The sequence below is a fragment of the Podarcis filfolensis genome, assembly GCF_964270895.1.
Source record: "Podarcis filfolensis genome assembly, chromosome: 11".
Taxonomy (NCBI): domain Eukaryota; kingdom Metazoa; phylum Chordata; class Lepidosauria; order Squamata; family Lacertidae; genus Podarcis; species Podarcis filfolensis.
In genome coordinates, this window is record NC_139613.1 from 14,916,465 (window position 1) to 14,940,100 (window position 23,636).

The 23,636-nt window shown below is 43.5% G+C and overlaps 1 protein-coding gene across 3 annotated transcripts in view; it reads right to left on the minus strand.

Moving 5' to 3' along the window:
- The window catches only part of ALPK2 (alpha kinase 2), a 59,495-nt gene that overhangs the window by 15,574 nt on the left and 20,285 nt on the right, over positions 1-23,636 (minus strand). For all 3 annotated transcript variants that reach the window (XM_083575475.1, XM_083575476.1, XM_083575477.1), the window contains exons 5-10: positions 7,866-10,845; positions 6,221-6,368; positions 4,604-4,731; positions 4,472-4,507; positions 2,821-3,095; positions 2,605-2,693 (exon numbers count right to left, since the gene is read on the minus strand). In XM_083575475.1, the coding sequence (XP_083431601.1) occupies positions 2,605-2,693; positions 2,821-3,095; positions 4,472-4,507; positions 4,604-4,731; positions 6,221-6,368; positions 7,866-10,845 (3,656 nt within the window). The remainder of the gene's footprint in view (positions 1-2,604; positions 2,694-2,820; positions 3,096-4,471; positions 4,508-4,603; positions 4,732-6,220; positions 6,369-7,865; positions 10,846-23,636) is intronic.

Below are 23,636 nucleotides of genomic sequence, written 5' to 3' on the forward strand. Positions count from 1 at the left end.
TATTTTTTTTATGTATGTTCTCTCTGAGACCGATGGCACATTATAAAATGCTGTCACTCCCGGGGGAACTGCTGTAAGATTTTCAACACGTGTAAAAGGAACACTAAAGGGGCATGAGGAGGGGGGAGACCACATCAGGATTATAGTTAAAACAACTACATCTGTGTGGATTTTCCCTTTAAAAAAACACCTCTGCATGGAAATGGAACGGAACTCACCACTCAACACATGAGAAACAGAAATGAACTAGATACACAAGACCATTCCACCCACCCCTAGTTCTTTGTAACATATAGTTTTCAGCTTCAGAAAAGTAGTCTGTGATAACTCTAATTTAAAAAAATAAAGAAACAGACTCAAGGAAGCAAAGTGTTTGGAGATACATTTTTAGGAAGTGCTGGAACAGGATTCTTTAGCAAATTACCGCAGCGTTTGTGAGCTGGGTTTCCGCTTGGAAAATCCTTCATAGATATGAGTACAGCTGTTGTGATGTGTAAATAAGAGCCCTAAAGCTATTCCATCATCGCCTCCAGAGCTCAGGCCCAGCACAGTGTGCTCAGATGTGCTGCTTGCATCTTCCCTTTACATTTTCCAGAGGCGACTTCTATTTTTAACTCTGCACTTTCACCTTGTTTGAACCAATATTTTTTACTGCAGATCTAGAAATGAAGTAGCAGCCCTGCCGAACAGAGAGGGTTGATGCACACAACCAGAACAAACTGTCTCTCTCTTTCTTTGCATTATTGTTGGCATCGGTCTGTCTCAAGAGACAATGGAAGAATGCAAGGGTAAAGGGAAACCGTTGGGAGAGTTACAATGCCTGCTGTGTCGGTGGAGACCAATACAGGAATGACATGTTTTATTGCAGATGGGGCAGGTGAAGGCGTCTGGTTTTGCTGTTCCAGATGCACCGTGGCATTTCTTCTCTCTGCGTTCGTCCTAGAATTCTCCTCTGGCTGCTGCTGTGGACACACAACCTGACTGCTGCTTCCAGGAACTACAGGGCAGGGTTGTTGTTGCCAGTCTTCACGCCACATTTGCAGACATCTTTATAATGCAGAGTTCGTCTGTCAACAGGCCTGGTACCTGAACCCAACTCCCCATAAAGCACATCCTTGTGGCTCCTGCCATCTTACATTCTGTGGGCATGACTAAGCCAGCATAGATGTCGCTGAGACAGAAGTGCAAACATGCTGCAAATGTGGGCTTGGAAGAGCACATCTTTGTATTATGAGACTCTGTCCTGCCACACATAGCAGGTGCCTATCAAATTTATTTCAGGTTAACCTGCACAATGTATTACGTGTCTCCCCCACTAAGATACTTTTAAATGATTCAGATACATCTGAAGGAGGTATCTTATATCCTCTTGAAAGAGATGACAAATTTCAGGGATATGTAAGACTCATCCCCAACGTCATGCATGAACAAGAAGGAATTTCAGCGATCACTTCAGGAGGTGGCTATATATGACTATCCTACAGTGGAACAGCAAATCCTTTGAAAAAGATCTGAGGTCATGCTGGTCCAGCCATCCATTACAGCATTTAAACGGTGTTTCCTTACCAATGTGAAGTGTTGAGCTGGCACCCCACAATAAATAATAATAATGATAACGATAATAGTTTGCATTAACAGCAATTTGAGTGCTCAAAGTGCTTCAGATACATTGGGTTGTGTTCAGCTTTGCACTAAGGAGAATGTTCTGCTGATGCAAAGTTTTCTCTTGCACAACTGAATCTTCACCCCCCCATGCACCCCCATCTGTTCTGGAGCTCCCCACCAACCCTCCAGAGCAGATTTGGGGGGTGACACAGGTAGAGGATTAGGAGGGAGGGGAGACCCATTGCACTGGAGCTAATTTCTGTGCTAGAATAAATATTTAGTTGAATGCCACCCATTGTTTGTTTCTTGTGTGCATGATGAAAAAAGGATAAGAGGACAATCCCCTGCCCTGAAGAGATTTCACCAGAGGTTTTCAACCTTTTTGAGGCAGTGGCTCCCTTGACCAACTACATTATAATGTGGCACCCCTGTGGGGACCAGGAACCTAGTTATGTCACCCCTTGCTTGCAAAGCTGGCAGCTTCTTATCCTTTTTTGAACACCCTCCCTTGACCATTTTCAACAGCAAGGGCCGGTGGACTGGCTGGCTGGGCTCCCTCACCCACTTGCTTGCTTATTCCAAGGCCACCTCAGCTCCTGGTAGCCAGCACCCCCTGACCAGCCCCAGAGGCACCATTTGCCTGCAGAGCTTGTAGCCAGGGCTGCTGCAACAAACAGCCACAGAAGCCTTTGGGAGGCAGAGATGCGAGAAGGCATCAGAGGGAGGGAGGGAAGGGAAGAAAGACAGAGGCCAGTATTGCCTGCGGCACCCCTGACTATCATTCAAGGCACCCCAGGGTGCCAAGGCACACTGGTTGAAAACCACTGGCTTACATAATCCAATATTCAAGGCAGAGGAAATAATAGAAGAAAGAGAGGCTGATTCACTCTAATTCTCATTCGTGTCCAACAGCATGCATGGCGCTAGGTGTGGATGTCATCCATCACAACATTGTTACGGTTGCAACACACTTTTTTTTTTTTTTTAAATGTTACTCACTCAGGCACCTCTCCAAAGCCCTCCAGAGGTTTTGTTTCCGCAGCATATATCTTGGCATACTCTCTTGCCGTGTTCTGAACATAACATTCCTATATAAAAGAGAATCCAGTGGCATGGCAAGAAAGGAAACAATTAACACAGTTAACCATGGCCATAGTTTAAAAGCTTGGACGTCCCCACAGGTCTTGATTACAGAAGGGTACAGCAAGCGCTTACCTGCAGTGCCAATTTGTAATTCTTTTTCATGAGTTCATCGTTGTTCCTGGTCCCATATGCGATGGCATTGTGCACTTTCAGAACACAGGGGTGGCCGGGGCCAAACACGGGAACTAAGCCTTGCATGACTTTGCTTCGGAAAGCCTTTCGGTGCACTCCTTCCCCAAAATGCAGCTCTTCGGTTATAATCCTCCCATGCAGGCTGTTGCCGAAATAACTATCACTGATGAAATCTTCCCTGAACATAAGCTCTAAGAATTCAATCTCTTCCAACCCTAGAAGTATATAAATATGCATAAGACCTCAACAAAGAAACTACATTCTGCTAAGTAAAACATTTTATGCGTATGCGTGCCAAAGAGAAATCAACTGGGGGGGAAATTCACTGTAATGTTTTCGATACATACAAACAAACAAACAAACAAATAAATAAATAAATAAATAAATAAATAAATAAATATGACAACTTTAGACTTGGGCAGAAGAGCAATTAAGCTCTGTGATGAAGGTTGATGTGGAGCTTAAAGCATCTGTGATCATGCATGGAAGCTTCCAAGGCTTCAGGTCCTACAGTGGATCTTCCTTGTTGGAAAAGCAGACTTAACATGCTTTGGGGAAGGCTGATCCCTCCAAAGTCTGGGATTTGGTGATGTGATTGCTCTGTATTCGGGATCAGGAAACAGGTGGGGAATTTATGGCCCTCCAGATGCTGACAGACCCTTCCATCCTGACCTGCATTCTTTACCATTTCTACAACTACCTGGGAGTCCCCTCTTAGCAATTCCACCCATGTATCAAATTCCAATAGCAAAGGCACACAAAGACGCATTTGCAGGTAATGAATGAAAAGCCATGCAACTGCTTTTAAAGGGGATGGAACGATTAATCCTGCTTCTTGAAGAGTCAGAACAACTAACCATCCACTAGACTGAATAAGCTAAAGCTGACTAGCACAATATGTCCAGCAATGATGAAACCTGTTGGCAAAAGTGTTATCTATGTTTAGCACGGGCATAGCAAAACACATGCTGGTGTGATTAGAGAAATAGCAACATATGGGGAAAGTATTTTTCGTCTCTTAATTCCTTGCCTTTCTCCTTGGGTAGTGTTACATAGCACAAGACTTTGCAAAGGCCACATGTTTGGGCACCGGGAATGCTTGTATCAAAACAGTTCATTGTTATGGTTCCTTTCTCTCAGCAGAGTCCCTGTGGGGCCACTTCAGCTGCTTCAGTTTCAATGGGGCTTTCTGACCCTGCAAGCTAAAGCAGCAACCTTTGCCAAGCGAGTGAGGCAGACCCATGGAACCATAATGATGGGAAACCTAGGTATAATGTTCCTCTTCAAGAAAAAAAAGTCAAAAGCAGAATGTGGGCTAGGCTCTCAAGGAGTGGCTGATGCGATCAGCGTAGGAGAGCTCAGAATAAGGTGACTCAGTGTTGATGGGAAGACTCTTCATGTATACTCAGACAGACTTTCTTGTACATTACTGCTTCACATATTTCAGGGCAGACATTACAACCATCTCTGTCGCTGCGTCCTAACAAGCCCTGGCTCAAATTAGTAACAGCTATGCAGAATATGCCCCAGTACGATTATGACTTGGCACGATTCTCCATAGGTGAACAGGAAGAATTCCATATGGACTTACCTTCAACATCCTGAAGACTGGAAAGATGTTCCAATACTGCAGAGAGAACAAAAACAACACAGGCAAGGTTTAGAAAGTAAAATAGCACCTTTAATTGTGCTTTGTCTTAAGAGACAATATGTTAGAATTTACCTTCGGAGGTGAGGTGAAATTCTGCAGATGCTTTCCCATACATATTCTTCAAGCAGCAGTGATACAGCCCTTGGTCCTTTTTACCAGCTTGAACTATTGCCAGGGATACTGGAAAGTCATCTCCTGCACTAGAAGAGATGTTAACATTGGAATGTTTGTGTTTCTGCTTAGTTTTCTACTTAGTTTTTCAGAGGTTTGTGTGATCTCTTTGTCTTCCTTCCCCTCTCCCTCTTGTTCCCCACCCCCATTACTGGAATGTAGGGAAATATGGCCACTGTTGTTAGTTATTGCTGCTGGAACAGTAGGCAAGTAAGTGGCTAGGAAGGAGTTATTATTCAGCTCAGATTTAAATCCAAGCTGGGGAAGAACATGGAAGTAATAATATTCGCCTTGATTTTAAGGCAAGCACTATGAGTTGCTGAATCTCATACTTAGCAACATTTCTAACAAATAGGGAGTGCTATATTTGAGTCAGGCCTAAAAGCAAGCAAGCATGTAAATAAATGCACATGAATGACCCAATTCCATGTACACATCTGAAGTCACTTGACAGCTGTAGGGTACCACACTCTCCTATACCACCCACTCAAACAGCATAGGTTTCATGCGTTTACAAAATGTGCAAAGGATTTTTTTATAGGGGCTACAATCCATAAATGTTCATTTCAAATATATCTACAGGATGCAGTACTTGGTTTTTTTTTAATACTGCTTTTATTGATTTTCATGGTACAGAAGATAAATTTTGAGAAAACAATTGTTACAACAGTAAACCACAAATAACTTGTCCTGATAAAATTACAGGCCATGTGCCGTACTTGTTGAATTTGTTAGTTCTGTTGCCACTGGTTCCATGTGCTCTGTCAATGCTTAGAATGTGTGTTAGAATCCAGAAATCATTTAGGATTAAATCAATCAAGCCCTGCTTCTTTCATTGGTTCTACTGACTAACTGCTCTATGGTACAATAATTTATTGTATCCACAAATTTTAGAGATAATCCACACACACACACACACACACACACACACACACACAGTCCTCATCCACCCCTCTTTATGTGCACTGCTGCCTGCATGAGATTTCTACAAATAACTCCTCTTCCTGACAGCAGCACTCCCATACCTATAGAACTGTGCACATGGCAAGGCTGTTTGTTGCTCAGCCTGTACCAAAGGTGTCATGGGCTTTGAGGACAATTGAAGAGGAAGGCATGCTCGGCAAATTCACACCATGATCAACTCCCGCCCGGAAACGAATGTCCCCACTGTGGAAGGATGTGTGGATCCAGAACTGGCCTCCACAGTCACTTACAGACTCATTGTTAAAACCGTGTTTATGGATGACAATCTTACTCGGCTACGAGTGATCACCAAAGAAGAAGAAGAAGTGAATGAATGAATGAATGAATTTATGTTACCCAGACAATCTGAAGGTTGTTGCAGTAATCCATTATTACAATATCTCTTCACTAGATGCAGCTGTCATTTCTCTCCATCCCATGATACCATCAGAGATTTGGTCATCAAAATAAGCACACTCCCTAACATGCACACTCTCCTCCACCCATCCAAATGGCATTGAAAAGCATGTATGTTTATTGCGTAGCTCTCCTTACCTTCTGTGAACTTGGGCAAGTAGCTTAGAGTCTTTAGTCCATGTAATGGTGGAGTCTTCATGAATTTCACTAAACTGGCAGCATAATTTGATATTTCCAGAGCAGTCAGGGAACAGTTCAGCTTGGATTTTCTTCACCAGCTTTGGTGCTTGAAGTAAAACACAATTCAGTGAGTGGCTTAAACACATAGTAAAACCTCAGGACCAATTTAGACATTACATGTCTGTTGACATGTCATTCCTGTAAGTTCATTGTAAGAGTTTAAAAATAACAATGATGCATACACCTTGTAGACTGTGAACCATGTAGATTTCTTTTTGTCTCTTTCTCTTAGGGCTAGGGGTTTCTTTTCTGATGAAAAATCAATCAACCTTTTCCACTTTATCCTGGAGCAGCGTTTCCTCCAGCTGTTTTTGGAATGCAAGTCCCATCAACCCTAGCTAGCAAGACCAGTTGTCAGGGATGATGGGAATTGTAGTTCAAAAGCAGCTGGACATCCAAGCAAATTAATATTCTTCCATAATATTGTTTATTTCTTTATAAATGTTTATTTAAATGTTCTAAGAAAGTGGTGGGTAACCTCTGAGCTTCCAGGTGTTTATTTATTTCCATTTATAAAATCTTTTAAAATATTAGGATGGCGTACAACAACAATTCCCATAGGTGCCAACCAGCATGATCAGTCATCAAGGATGATGGGATTCATAGTCTAGCAGTACTTGGAGAGCTTCTGGTTCCCTAACCCTGGCCCTGAAGATGGGAGCCACAGTTTCACACATATGTTCGTGTGCCAAACTATCACTAGCCCCGAGTCTAATTAAGCTGCACTGTCCACAATCCAATTAAACCAGAGTGGTTTGATTTAAAACAATCCACCTCATTTAATTCTAAACCACATTTTTTATATTTTATTTAATAAAAGGAAGGGCACACGAGATGGTAGTTATTAACTGATTGGGTAAGGACTCACTGTTTTGTAGAGAAAACTAAGCATGTATGCAGTAGCTGATTTGTCACAATAACCATTTCATGGGACTGAGACGTCAGATGATAGTAACACTTCTCTTCTGGTAAACAATATTGAATTGGGGAGAGCCCATACCTCGGTGGTACAGCTCATGCTTTACATATAATAGTTTCTACGTTCCATCTCGGGAAGAGGTGCCAGCCTGTGAGGCCGATTAGGGAGGCAATGTCACACACATGACATCACACACGTCTGGCGCAGGACACCAAGAGCAGCCAGGGGCAGAGCTGAGCAGAGCGACCATGGAGCTTCAATGGCCAGCAGTTCCTCCTTCCTCTCCTCCTGGTGCTGCCACTGGCAGGAGTCTGCTTTGACCCTCCTTCCTCTTCATGGCAGGAGGAGCAGCAGCTGGCCACTGGATCAGCACTGTGCTAGGCTCCACATTTTGCCTCCTTGCTTGGGGGACCCTGGCCCCTACCCTTAAAATACTGAGGGGGCCAACAAGGGCTTGCCCCCCTGGAGCTGGCACCCCTGGTCTCTGGCATCTCCAACTACAAAGCAACTCAGAAAGCAAAGACAGGAAAGACCTGTGTCTGGAGCCTAGGAGAAATTCTGCCCAAGGACTGCTGATGTGTAAGGACAATTTTTTTAAAAAAAAAAATCAGTTTCTAAACGTACCTTTGCTGTCTTTTTTGCAAGGCAGTTTCCGTTGTTCCCTCTTCTCTTCCTTGTGAGTTGGCCCAGCCTCTGTTTTCGAGACTATTTTGACACAGCTGGCCTGGTTGCAAACATTTTCCTTTGCTTCAAGGCGCGGCTTCTTAATTTGTACCTTTGGTGCCATCTTCTTCTTTACAGTTTCTTGCTTACGCTTCACGTCCTCTGCACTACTGTGATGCGAGGGTGCCTTGCAGGGTTTGGAGGATTCCTGCGACTTCGTCTTCCCTTCTCCTGCAGTTGCTCCTGAAGTGCATGGCTGAATTTTGACCTGTGGCAGCTGTTCCTGAGAATGACGACTGTTCTTGGAGGCACAAGGCAAGACGCTGACTAAGGCCCCTATTGCATGCTCTGGTGAATTTAGGCTTTGCCTCTCACCATCTGTGAATGCTGTGGCTCGATTGTGACCTATAGATGGAACTACACACTCTCCCACTAATCCCCCTTCAGACATACCAGCTTGCTCACCGGAAAGGACCACGAATGGATGCACAAAGTCTGTAATATCATGCCAAGAATACATCTGTTCTGAATTAATAAGTGCCCTCATGTAAGGCTCCACTTCCTCTAGGTTACATTCAGTGGGCTTTTGAGTTTCTCTGGCACCCCTTTCACACGGGATTATTTTGGTCTGACTTTCTCTGCCTACATGCTGGTACTCATCCTGTTGTAGTTCACTGTTCTCATGCCAGGAATGTGTGTGTTCTGAATCGATTAGATTCCTCATATAAGGTTCTACTTCACTTTCCTCAGGATCATGTGAAATAGACATTTGTCTTTCTCTCTCACACTGGACTGTTGGAGTGTTACTTTTCTCCACCACCCTTTCACACTGATTCTGCCAATGTTCATCCTTATCCTTCTTAACTCCGACTTGCATGGACTCAGTTTGCCTTAGGCTTTCAACTGCCTCTGGTGCATTTGTACCAAACTTTCCTGACACTAGTTCGTTTGTACTACAACCTTCACATTTGCTTTCCTGTAGAATCTTATGCTGAGCACAAACGACTGAATTGCCTACCATATGGCTTGCATTTTGATTATCCTGACCTGTACTGTGACACTCATTTCTGATAATACTTGAAGGCTGAGCAGTGTTTAAAGCTGCTGACTTGCAAGGTTCCGATGGAGAACATGCAAAATCCAATCCTAACTCTAAACGGTCAGTAATGCTAGATTTTTTTCCGGATACTGTTTGATGAGAATCTGATGGTGGCATCACATATTTGCATTCTAGGGCAGCTTGCCCTATGCTTGTCCCAAAGTCCCTACTTTCTTCACTCATGTCATTTTCATTGTTCTTGTTTATTTCTAACAGAACTTCAGTGTAGAATCTAACTTTGTATGATGCTGTGAACACTGGTTCTGCTTTGTGCCTCTCTATTTTTTCATTGCCCTCAACAGCTTTAGGCTCAGTAGCTAAAACTGAACTATGTTCTTCCATGTGGTAGCTGCAATTCTGTGCATCAGATACAGCTTGAACATCTTTACCATTATTGCCTCTCAAAACATGATAAATATCACAATTATTGTCACTTTGAGCTTTCATTTCTGACTCAGTTCCTTTCTCCTGAAATTTCTGTGCAACGCTTTTATCGACCGCCGTAAGTGAAAAGTGTTCTTCAGTTCCAAATTGATCATTATTTTTGCCAGAGAAATTACTGGATGAATCCTCTTTCAGTGAAAGCTCAGCAAGATTAGCACACTCTTTTATTCTTGAGTGGCACAGTGTAACATGAGACTCTTTAGTAGGCATCTCGTCAGCCTGCTTTGCTTTGGGGCCATCTGTACCATGAACAATCTGTTCAATACAAGACAACGGGCTGGGATAATTAGCAGGTAGGCCTTTTAACATTCCCTGGCCATGTTCTAAAGGATCGCCTGGAGCTTCTGTAAGTTTCAATGGAGATTCTACTCTACAAGACTGGAAGCCACCATCAGTCATAATTGTTTCTTCCTGATAAGCAGACATATGAGCAGATCTATTATGATCAGGCTTTTCCTTTTGGATATTGCTGCTTAATGGATGAACAGATGGCTTTTCTGTTTCGTGTCCAAAGGCAGAGCACAGACACATGGCATCTGTTTCTGCAGGTAGTGCAAGAGAGCTGTTGTCCGTGGATGTACGGCTACATGCTCCATCTCCTTTTAGCGCACTGCAGTAATCAGTGTGGACTTTCATTACTCCTGCCAATTCTGTGACAAGCTGATTATCTTCTGTTAGATTTCCTGGCACATGCTGCCTTGTGCTTACATCCCTCGCAATGTTCAGCCCTTCAACCTCCTTGGCAGCGTCAGTCCCAGCTGCTGAACTCTCAACTTTGCTGCTTGCGCAAGTGAAGTCACAGCCCCAGTCTTCTCCCTCATAAAGAAGCATCTGTAACTGCTCGCGCATGGATGATAAATCAGCATCTCTGACCTCAGGTTCTGCAGCTTCCAAGGCACCCGGGGAATCCACTTTGGGCAGATATTGAGCACAGGGAATATCATGGACTGCTTTTACCTCGTTAAACTCACAGGGCTTCCCTCCACAGGCCTTTGCTCTTTCCGTCTGTATATTGGGCACAGACAAAGGAGTCAGAATGTCACATAAGCCTTCTTGCTTAGAAGTAACACTGGGGTGACTCTGTGCACCAGGCGGCACATTGCAGCTTGCTGTATCATCCGTGATTGTGAGATGAAGAGTTTGATCCCAGCACGGCTCCCTCTCATTATGAGTCCCATTGGACACACAAAGACCAGCAGAGTTTTCCAGCACTGCACTGCCCGTTGGAAATCCGTTTTTGCCACTGACCTTTTCTGAAGCTGACTTTTCAGAAGCAGGGCTTTTTACAGGGGAAGATTTGAAAACAAATCTCTCGTCTAATACAGGCTCCGTTATAAATAGTTCCAGATTACCACTGACTGGCACTGTGTTGTCAGAGTCAGCTTCTTGTTGCTGTACCTGGAAGAAATAGGGCGAGGGAAGGAATGAAGAAATAAGACATGTTTATGAATTACGAATTAGGCTATTCAATCAGAAAGCTCAGGTGGGACTGGGGCCCAAAATTATAATACAGTGGTACCTCGATTTTTTAGTGTCTCGGAAGCCGAACGTTTCGGTTTTCGAATGCTGAAAACTCAGAAGTAATTGCTTCCATTTTCAAACGCGCCTCAGAAGTTGAACGGCTTCTATGGCATGCTTTTCAATTTTCTCAATGAAAACTGCAGATGGCCCTTTGCACCTCGGTTGTCAAATGTTTCAAAAGTCGAACGGTCTTCCGGAACGGATTACGTTCGACAACCAAGGTACCACTGTACTCTAATGTGCGACTAGCCCCATGATTTATCAACACCCATATTATACCTATTATCCATTCAAGTCAACACACTAAGGCGTGGTATGTATGAAGTCATGTAGGTTTAACAGGGTTGGCCTTGGCTAGGGTACATGCATAGGGACTGCAAAAATAATGCCTTTTCAGGCCAACATTTAGCATTTTAAAATCCTGTTGATTTCAATGGGGAAAATGTAAGCACACACTTTACCTTTCCACTGGAATCACTGAGACATAATAAGGGTTTTACTTTTGCTAGTTCACGTACCTAGTTTAAAATCTACTATTACTTTAGTCCAAGCCATGCTGAAGTCATATACTGTAAGTGACCAGGGATAGATCGATTAATAATCTTCTCATGCTTTCAAATGATGACTTCATGGAGAAACTCTGGACCAAGTCAATGAACTCACTCACCCTGATCTTGTGATTTCTTGTGGGAATTCCATACCCAGAAGGAGAGGGAAGGTCTAAATCAGGTGTGGGGAAACCTCCCCACCCCTGCAGATGTTGCTGAACTACAAGTCCCATCAGCCTCAGCAAGCATGGCCAGGGGTGATGGGTATTGTACAACATCTGCAGTGTTACCAGTAAATGTTTCCCTCATCTGGTCTACATCTACAAAGCACTGCATGTGGAGAGCATTCCTTTCTTTTGTAGCGACAGGGGAAGCTCTGCTAGGTGGGGTCACATTCCTGCAAATCAGAATCATCATGAGACTCTCGATGAGAGGAGTACTTGTGTGTGCGTTCATGGACCAAAGCATGGCACCTGTTTCTTTTCAACACTGCAGAAGGCAAATGCCCTTTAGGTTGTTAAAGGTGGGAGAGCCTAGTTTCTTAGATCAAATTAGTATCCATAGAGCATGGGTGGGGATCTTGTAGCCTTCCAAATTCCATCAGTCCCACTCAGCATAGCCAATGGTCAAGGATAATGGGAATTGGAGTCTAACACCACCTGGAGAACCACAGGTTCCCCATACCTGCTCTATGGCATTCAGTAAAACTAATGAGCAAATGAAATGTCAATTAAATATAAAATAAAGCATTTAATGATCAGTAATTCCATTCAGCCACAACAGCTAATAGCTGCAGAACTCCATATGCAGGAATAACGCACTTCTTGGTATCCAGTGCTGAAATAACAAGGTAAGACCATCACCTTCAGATCAAGTTTAGGAGCTTATGGAAGCATATGCTTGGCCACTGGTAGAACAAATACACTAGGCTAGTTTGAGATTGGTCTGGTTCAGCAAACCAGTCTTAGTTCTTAGTTGATTGATTTATAACTCTTACCAGAAGGGACCCCTGGCTATTAAACTCCAGTCAAGAGAGGAACAGCTTTTAAAAGTTTTTTTCAAACAGTTATAAAACCATGGATCAATTTATAAAGATGATTAAATGTAAAGGAGCCCCTGACCATTAGGTCCAGTCGTGACCGACTCTGGGGTTGCGGCGCTCATCTTGTTTTATTGGCCGAGGGAGCCAGCGTACAGCTTCCGGGTCATGTGGCCAGCATGACTAAGCCGCTTCTGGCGAACCAGAGCAGCGCACGGAAACACCATTTACCTTCCAACCAGAGCGGTACCTATTTATCTACTTGCACTTTGCAATCCCCTCACAGGGATTCGAACCGCCAACCTTCTGATCGGCAAGTCCTAGGCTCTGTGGTTTAACCCACAGCGCCACATGCGTCCCTTCATAGAGATGATTATTTTTAATCAAATTAAGAGGATTTGGAAACCTGTAATCTAGACTTTGATTTACTGCAGTGATTCTATTCCTCTGGTAGCAATACACGTTCCCAAACCTCAGTATTACCCACTAAAATATATTTTAGTATATTACTTCACTGGCATTCAGTGAACATAAGCTTATTTTGAAGACTTTAAATTCAGTAAAATTTAGGATGTAACTTTATGCACTCTTACGTGAGAGCAATTCTCACTAACTTAAATTGGGCTTACTTCTGAGCAGGAACATATAGGATTGCACTGCAAGTCAAGTGCTCCTCTGACACCTTTTGCATTGACAGTCACCATTTCAATTTTTAAGATTAGCCTTCTGCAAAATGTCAGCTCCGTTTCTTGTTGCTTGGTACACCCTCTGCCTAAATTGTGCCTAACCTTTTACTAAAATACTTGCTGGGATTTTGCTAACATCATATGATCGGTCTACCCTATACCACATGAGGTGGTAGTGTGAAAAATGAAAAGGGACAGCTGTCTCCAAGTTAACAGAACTGCTAGATCAAACAACAGATTGGTAATATGTTCTATAATATATGCTGAGCTCTGTGTTTCTGGCAGTGTCTACCTATATTACTTTAAAAAATGCTAAGTATCATAGTTTCAGTCAGCAAAGTTTCATAATGTAGAGACAATGCCTTCAGAAGGCTGAGGTTTTGATGCCATCATGGTTCAGATGAAGAGCAGCAGTTCCTGATTAAGCAGAAAGGATGTGGTCAGCAGAAACCATACATGCTCATCCACCTACCTGCTTCCCATGGTGTCAAGAACATGCTTCTCCCCTGCCCTCAGTTATATAACTGAGTTATGTAATTCCTGCCATTATTATTCATCAATGTTATTGTCAAAGCTATGATAAAGAAGTAGTAAAATGTCCATCCCTGAACACAGGTGGTAAATGTTGACAAGTGGCCCTGAGAAGCAAGAGTATGAACATATTCAAGGCAATCCTGAGGTTTGTAGAAGTGCAAAAAATCTTCAGCATAAAGAGGGCAACTCCCAACCCCATCAATTTAAAAAGGGACTGAACATGCCCAGCAGGCATGGAATATTTACTGCCAATTGTAAAAGGAAACTGGGAACTGGAATGCACTGCTTGGACTCCTTACAGGTTGTGGCATCTTGAAGGAAGGAATGGCTGGCTAGCAGGATCTCTGAACAAAAGCAGACCATCAGGAAAGTGAGGATACACTGCATCATTAAAGAGGAAATCGAAAGGGAAAAGGCAGCATTTTGGGTCACTGTACAATCAACTGTATTATTTTCAAAATCTCTTTCATCGTGTCTAGCTGTGGCATTTACAAAAACAAGCCTCTTTAGCAGTTAGGCCAGATTTCCACCATCTAGCAAGTGCGCAATTTTATACTAAATTGGCCAGAGTCTAAAAGGGCTGAGTGTGAAATATTTAGCTCTGGCATACCTTTATTTGGGGAAGTCAAATAAATGGTGGAGAAGACGCTCCACCAGTTTATCATCACAAATACAGTGCCTTAACTCGTAAGGCATTTTTCTATACAGGTAGCTTGCACCTTATCCTTATACTTGTGCGATCACAGTTATGTGTAGATGGGGTGGCTTAAAAGGGGGGGAGAATGGAGAAAACACACCCTCCATTTGCTTTTCTTCCTGCCCCCTACCACACCTGCAATCACGGGCTTCTTCAGCTTTGGGAAGTAACTGCAAGGGCTCTGGTGGGATCCCAGAGCCCTTGCTCTTCCTCCCAGAGCTGGGCAAGCAGGGGTGCCAACTCCTGGGAACTGAGCCCTCCAACCTCCAAAAAAATCAGGGGGTGGAGAAGGCCAAAAACAGAGTTGAGCACAGCACGGCTTCAGTGGCCAGCTCCTTCTCCTCCTGGCACGGAAGGGAAGAAGGGTTGAAGAAGCCCCTTGCTGGTGGTGGTAGCAGCAGCAGCAGGAGCTACCGGCCACTGAAGCCACCCTGCTGCCACATTTGGCTCCACCCCCTGGCTCCTCCCAACACCCTGATGTTGTGCATGCAACGTCACCCCCCCATTGCCCTGGCATGTTGATGCCTCTGTGGACAAGCAGCCTTACTCCTTGTAGGAGGGGTGGTTCTAGGGCTGCCTGGCTTTCAGCATTTTTGCATCTACACATTGGCCCTTGTGTAAGAAGCGAGTTACCTGTCTTTGCCTCTGAGGGTATTATTGAAACTGGAGGGCTGCCTCCTATTAGAAGATATGGGAAATTCTGTTCTGCCATTCTCAAACTTGTGAATTTGGTCTAATCTTGGTCTAACCAAGGAGTGAAATTAAGGTTCTCCACAGCTGATAGTTAAGTCAGAACTAAATGTTTCTTTTTATTTTTTCGTAAATTCTGTTACTGTTGCAGTTCAATCATGCCTATGACTGTAGGAATCTCTGCCTAGTGAAGGAAAGCGAAAAAATCTTGTTATATTGAGCCTTTCTAGCTCAGATGAAACCAGAGTTATTTATATGAACATTCTTAGTTTGAATAGGTTTAAATCTCTCCTTATTTGCCTCTTTGTCCACCAGAAAGAATGTCCATGCTGCTACATCTGTATATTCAGAAACTAATCTGTATAGTCCTCCTCCTCCTAGCCAGTTATCTAAGCAATCTCCTCTGCTGAGAATGAATCAAAAGGGATTTGTGCTTTTGCTCAGAGTCCAGAGGAAAACAGCCTATCCTGTTACAGCTTAATCACACTTGAAATGTGCCTTCTGAATTGAACATGCTTGCAGTATGACTTTTTCCCAACATTGAGGACAGCCTGTTGAAAACACACTGAGTTAATCTGGGAGACTGATCTATTGGGGAAACTGAATTACTCAGTCTAATAACATCTTCATCTCATCAAAATAAGAAAAGGGGAACAGGAAGAGATTAGCTGATAGGATTTTCTGAAAGAATATTATGCCATGGTTGTGGAATTTAGCTCTCTAATATTCAGGATATGTGAACTAGCCTCTCTTACTGCCCTTTAAGCTGCACTGTGATTTTTTTTTGTTCCCTACGATTTTGTCAATGATGTCACAGTGCAACATCTGCTGTAGTGATGTCATGGACGCCCACAAAGAAAATCATGAAGGGTGGTGGTAATCTGATTAAAAGGCTGCAAGGGCAAATGAGTCTTGGACAGTGAGGGTGAAGAACAAAATTGTGCCAAAAGCTACAGTGAGGAGCAAAAGCAAAAGCAGTGCCAAGCATCATCAAGACAGCATAAACATCCAGCAAGATAAATATATAAATAAATAAATATTTTGTTCCTGGCATCCGAATGTCTCAAGAGACAATGGAGTGAGCTTCCGGGGGGGGGGTGACATAAAACCTCTGTGTTAGCAGCACCTAAGTGACCTCCCCAGTGCACAAAGCCTGGGCAGTGTGTATGGAGGTCCTGGGCTGCCCAGACGTCAGGACCCCTCTCTCAGCCTCGTTGATGTGGTCCAAAGGAGAGCAGAGCAATATGTTTGGCACCAGCTTGGCCGCAGGAGTTGCTGGAAGGAAGAATACAAGGCACCATCCAACCGCCTTAGGGACGCTGCTCCAGATTTGTGTAGGGTTTTTACTACTTCTATTTGTTTTTGTTGTATGACTGTGACAGGCAGATAAAGAAATATTGTACTTTTATCTTGTTATTTATTAATCTAGTAGAATGCATTGATTCAGTTTAGAGGTTGGTCTGGTTTGCATGTATTGTGAAACCACAGTTTAGTGTAAGCTCATGGACACCGCTCTCTCTTTCTCGCATTTCACACATTTCAGTAGCTTGCTCCCTTAAGATTTATGAGCAGGGGTCAGCAACTTTTTTCAGCCGTGGGCCGGTCCACTATCCCTCAGACCTTGTGGGGGGCCGGACTATTTTTTTTTGGGGGGGGGATGAACGAATTCCTATGCCCCACAAATAACCCAGAGATGCATTTTAAATTAAAGCACACATTCTCCTCATGTATAAACACCAGGCAGGCCCCACAAATAACCCAGAGATGCATTTTAAATAAAAGGACACATTCTACTCATGTAAAAACACACTGATTCTGGGACTGTCTGCGGGCCAGATTGAGAAGGCGATTGGGCCGCATTCAGCCCCTGGGCCTTAGGTTGCCCACCCCTGATTTATGAGGCAGAGATATCTCCACTCAGTATTCAAGGAATTGCTTGGCTCAACTAATCACTTCTGTCTTAATTTTCAGCACACCACGTTATTTTCCGCCATGAAAACTACTCATTTAAAATCAGTAAGAGTCATCTCAGGAGGGACCTCACTCTTGCTACGTTCCAGTTTATGCCTTCTACATTTCTGGAAGGTAGATTGACCTTCAAGGTACTATATCCAGTGCTTTTTTGGGGATACTCAAGGGTACACAGTACTGGCATCTCTTTTTCTTGTTGTTAAAAAGTGTGGCACTTTCTGTAACAACTTCATGGTGAGTACCAGCACCTAATTTTCTAGAAAAAAGCACTTCCTATATCTGCTACAGTGGGTTGGATGAGGTCAAGGACTTGCCTATTATCAGTTTAACTGTTCATTGGCACAAGATATTGGAGAAAATATATCACTGATCTGTTAAAAAAAAAAAGTAGCAACTGATTTGTGTGTCAGAAGATAGATTTATATTCATTTATTTTGCTTTTTAAGGTAAAAGAGTTCCTGATTTCTTAGTGACGAGCCAAAGGAGCAAGCCATAATTTCTAAGGGAAGTTTGATTATTTTGATAGTTTTGTTTTTATTTTTGTATGTTTTATTATGGTTAATGGTTACTTACTAAAACTGAAACTGGAAATTGGTATGATGGGATTGAACTGGACTTATAGGTTATTCTACTCATTGATCCAACTGCAAGGCTTCGATAAAGTTGCTTTTTACTGATTTATGCTTGATTTTGTTTTATTTATCAGCACATTTGTTGTCTCACGTCCCTCTCCCCTGCTCTGCACTGTGATGACCCATGGTTATAAGCAGTAAATGTGAACTGAGTGGCATTATTTTCCTATGGTAGCTTGAAATATCAGATGTAATATCCAAATATAAATGAGCACACTGCACGATGGCCCAAATTCAGGAGTGACGTGAATAGCAGTATGTGATACATGCTGGTAAGTTGGTATAACTTACACATCAAGGGTGTGGAAGGACAGCAGGTTGCAGAAAGTACATTAGCCATGGGGAAAGAAGGTAAACAGAATTAACTTCTTATGACATAGCCATATGGAAATTCCCATTTCCATAGCTGGAAGGAGTTGGCGCTAGAGAGAACAGCTGGCTTCCCAGCTGCCTGACAAAAGGGTAGTGCAGGGTGGGGAACAAAGAAGGGTCCTTGGTTTGGTGGCAGAGTGTATGATTTGCAGATGAAGAAAGATTGCAAGTAGACTGTGAAAAATCTCTGCCCGAAGGCTTGGGGAGCTGCTGTCTGTACAGAAGAAGCAGTACTTATTTTTTTCTTCAATTAAAAAAAATTGATTTTCTGGGTGGCTTACAAATAAAACAAAATACAGTGGTACCTCGGGTTACATACGCTTCAAGTTACATACGCTTCAGACTCCGCTAACCCAGAAATATTACCTCAGGTTAAGAAACTTGCTTCAGGATGAGAACAGAAATCGTGCTCCAGCGGCGCGGCGGCAGCGGGAGGCCCCATTAGTTAAAGTGGTGCTTCAGGTTAAGAACAGTTTCAGGTTAAGAACAGACCTCCAGAACGAATTATGTACTTAACCCGAGGTACCACTGTATTAGAACCAAAGAAACAAAAAAGCTGATAAAAGCAATAAAAAGCAGCATACATAAAATGACAATTAAAATGCCTTTGACATGGGTCATTCTGATGAGAGCTTTGCAAAAGCAGGACACCATCGCCGTGAAGACTCTTTCCCCATTATCACCTGAGATGGCAGAGTTACTAAAATGAAGATATCTGAAGATTATTGTACTGTGCAGGCGGGCTTATTTTAGAGAATGATACTTGGGTCTCAGACCATTTAAAACTTCAAAGGCAAGCACCGCCACCATTATTCTTTTTTATACCTTCTCTTATAACTCTGGAACTTGTGGTAACCCAGTTAGATTGATGGGCAGCAGTAGGTTCATGAAAGACTGTTTCCCACAATCCATAATTAACTGGTGAAATTCACTAATCACAGCACATGGTGATGGCAACAAATTTAGACAGACTTAAAAAAAATATGATATAAAGTTATGGTTCTATAGCCATAATACATCAATAGAATCCCCAGTGCCAAGAAGCAGTGTACATGTGAATACCAAATGTTGGGGTTAAACAACTGGGGAGAGCTGTTGCCTTCACGCCCTTCCACGGAACATCTGGTTGGTCTCTGTTGGAAACTGAAACTGAATACTGAACAAGTCAGACATTTGGTCTAACCCCTTCCCGTCCTTCCCCTTATTATATTTCTAAGACCATTTAATGCAAAGTAACCCAACGCCCACTACCACTGCTTTCTCCTGCGTCAGAGGGGCCAAGTCAGAAGGTAGAAGCATCGCAATCACAGCGGACAGTACTCAGTGAAACATTTTAAGAAGGGACTTGACCAACTGGAGCATGTCTAGAGGAAGGCAACCAACCAAGATGGGGGCAGGGCCCAGAAACCAAGTCTAGATAGGAGTGGTTGAAAACACTGGATATGTTTAGTCTGGAGAAGAAAATATTAAGGGGGATGTTGTAGTTGTCTTCAAATATCTGAAGGGCTATCACATAGAAAATGGAGCAGATTTGTTCTCCATGGTACCTCTGGTTGCGAACGGGATCCGTTCCGGAGGCCCGTTCGCAACATGAAAGGAACGCAACCCGCAGCGGTGCATCTACGCACGTGCGGGTTGCAATTCACCACTTCTGCACATGATGTCATGAAACCCGGAAGTAACCCTTTCTGGTACTTTCGGGTCGCTGCGGGACGTAACCTGAAATAATGTAGCATGAAGCAGACGTAACATGAGGTATGACTGTACGTGGGGGAACTGCAAGGAAGTGAATTTCAACTGAACCTTATTAGGATTTTTTTAATGGTAAGAGCTGTTTGACAGTGGAACAAACTGCCTCAAGAGATGACGGGCTCTCCATCTCTAGGGGTATTTAAGCAGAGAATGGGAGGCCATTCTCAGAGTTCATGCAGTTGAATTCTGTACTGCAGGTCATGCACTGAGCAGGATGCTTTGACTAGATGCCTTCCAGGCTCCCTCCCAAGTCTTTGATTCTATGACTGAAGCTGTATGCTTCAGCAACGGCAGAAAAAGTTAGGGCAAACAAGCAAGGGAAAAGCAATAGCTGCCAGGCGGGATGGAAGTCCGACAAGAACCTGGGAAAGACTTGGAAATGGTCAGGGGAGACCAAGTCATAAGAGACCGAGGGAGAAACAAGCAGGTTCAAAGATACACTCAATGTGAAGCACACACAAAGTGAAGCACAGCCAACAAGTTCTTTGCAGCAGCAACAACCTTTCCTTGATTTCTTTTTATCACTATTGTGAAAATGAGGGGCGCAGGTGGCGCTGTGGGTTAAACAGAGCCTAGGACTTGCCGATCAGAAGGTTGGCGGTTCGAATCCTTGCGACGGGGTGAACTCCCGTTGCTCAGTCCCTGCTCCTGCCAACTTAGCAGTTCGAAAGCACGTCAAAGTGCAAGTAGATAAATAGATACCTCTCCGGCGGGAAGGTAAACGGTGTTTCCGTGTGCTGCTCTGGTTCGCCAGAAGCTGCTTAGTCATGCTGGCCACATGACCCGGAAGCTGTACGCCGGCTCCCTCGGCCAGTAAAGCGAGATGAGCGCCGCAACCCCAGAGTCGGTCACGACTGGACCTAACAGTCAGGGGTCCCTTTACCTTTTTATTGTGAAAATGGAGTGAAAGGAAGCATAGAATCTCATGGGCAAAACTACAGGTTGTGTGGTCCAGTGCTGCTTCAGGAAGTGGAAAATTCAGTGTCAAGGAAGGGGGTGCTTAATCCTTTTTCTCCTGGTTTTCCGCTGTTCAGAATACACACACACACACACACTTCTCCAAGCAAGCACCACCAATATTTTGGCATCATTTTAAAGTCTGGCTTGCTTGCATTTCAAAAAATGCTCCAAATCTGAAGAGTAAAAGATGGAAGCTACATGGTGTGCTTTGCAACCGAAATTAGATTTGAACTCATGCCTCCTTAGTTCAGATCTATCCATCCTTGCTGCAACTGGGTTCAGTGATGCCTGACAGACTGATGCAAAGTGCAGACAACTGCGATTACAAATGACACTTCATCCAGATCAGAGAAAAGGTAGAAACTCAGGCCTCAGGGGTGTTCATGTGAGAGGGGAAGGTGAAAGCTTCACCCTAGCGATTGACAACTGTATATAGAGCAAAGGCCCACTCTTGCCGCTTTCATGGATGTCAGGGAACTGACATCAGCTCACAGGCGAGAAATAGAAGGGCAGTTGTGTTACAGGGAGCCTCCGAAAATATTGCGAAGCAGTTCCTCTTCCGGGGAGGAGGAGAACCCCACCTCCAGTGGGGAAGAGGTGCAAGGACCAGAGGATGCTGGTGAGAGTCTTAACACCACTCCTGAGCAAGCCGGACAGGAGGGAAGCACGCCCTTGCCATCGCCCATCCTGTGCAGTAGTCTGAGGCGCAGAGGGGGCGGAGATGGTTGAGGGTAACGAAACTTTTATGCTGGGGGAGCTACAAAAAAAAGACCACTTCCGGATTCTGCTAGCGATTGAGCCATACATGAGCTTTGGGGCTCTTCACTGTAAATAGTTTGCACCAAAATAAAGCCTGTAAAACACAGGTCACAGTCCTGCCTGGTTACTCTCGAGCAACCGCAACAGCACCTGACAACACCCATCCCCGGTTTTCACCCTTGTCCAGTGTCAGCCAAACCCCTGTAGCTTAAATGCTCCTTAAAATAAAACGCTGCTTCTAATGGGACACCTGTCCTGGATTAGCTACAATAAATCAATATCTGTATTTATTTCAGCTCCTCCAGGGAGATGGACGAGAAACATTTTTTAAATAATTCAAGAGCTTGCTTGAGCGGCACTAAGTGTGAAAGGCAGGAGAAACCAGAAGAGACCTGACTCTATGGGCTTTGCGGGTCCCCAAGGGGCTGGTGTTTGGTATGATATTGATCTCCAGCCTTCATGCTACATTATGAAAATTAGTATGGTAAGTGTGAAAAATCAGGGGTGACACCAGAAAAATATACATATGGGGCTGGGCATAGGGATGGTGGGCAGAAAGAGCAAGGTACATTTTGGCAGAGAGGTGTTTTTTGTTTTTTTTTACAATTGCTTCATTTCTGAAAGAGAAATAAAGCTACAATATATTAAGGTTATATTGGATAACATAAAGGATAATACATGACTGTGATCTTGGATTAAGTAAGTAAAGCTATTTTAAACTTACTTCAAAGTATGATGTGTTTCACTGCATGTGGGTAGAAGGGGGGGGCAAGCTGTCTCAAGCAGTTGGTGTGGAATGAATGAAGGTTTAATATCCTATTCCTTGAATCAGGTAGCCATTCAAACAGATGAGTCTTCCCATAGAAAATTATTCTCTATAAAACAGGACACACATCCACTTCTTCCACCACAGAACCATTTCTGACTGCGTGAACATGTGACATAGCCTTGTTCCACTCATTATTTCATTTCCTTAAAAGAGCAGTTCTCAATATCTATTTCTTGGCACACTTGTGGAAGCTGGGCATATACCCAACATGAGATTAGCTCAAACAAATATGATCAAAACCACTTTTGATTGAAGCAGAATAGAGAGTGGGATGGATATCCTTTTCAGTGAGAAAAAGGTGTGCGCGTGTTCATCCTTTTTCGATTCCTTGCAACTCCCTCACATTGTGACCAGCAGAGACCAGCTGTATCTGGACAGGAATAGCACCTCAAGGATGTCTGAAAGCGGTCAAAATGAGCTTGCAACAAGGTTAAAGAACACAGCATGACTAGCCTAACAATAACAAATGCTATGTTTTATTGGGGTGGGTGTTCTTGTTCTTTTTTTTCTCTCTTGATTATGTATTTTGTGGTTTTATATTGTGGTTTTATCATGTGAACCGCCCTGAGACCTGCAGGTATAGGGCAGTATACAAATTTAATTCATTCATTCATTCAATAATAATGTAAAGCCTTGCATAGTAAAATTCTTGACAAAAGATTTTGGGATTAATAAAGCAATAATTAAATTCTTTATGAATGTTCCGTCTGACAGCTGTTTGTTCAGTTGCCCAAAATGATGTATTTGATTCCTTGAAGACAGCTGCCCTGGCTTCTGGCTTAACAGCTACCCCACTTTCTTTCATAATTAAAATTCTTCTTCCTCCCTTGTCCTCATCTAACCCTCTTCTCACTCCAGTCTTCACAGGGTCCCACTGAATTACTGAAGGCTGCCTTATTTGATTGGTTATATTGGAGACAGTCCGCCAGTCCTTAACTTGGCTCAATCTCAATTTCCCCCCAAGGGGTTAATCAAAAAATATTTGATGTTTTCTCAACCCCCTAGAAAAATAAGGCCACTGTACAAGCTTTTCTTAAGATACAGTGGTACCTCTGGTTACATACTTAATTCGTTCCGGAGGTCCGTTCTTAACCTGAAACCGTTCTTAACCTGAGATACCACTTTAGCTAATGGGGCCTCCCGCTGCCACCACGCCGCCGCTGCCCAATTTCTGCTCTCATCCTGAGGTAAAGTTCTTA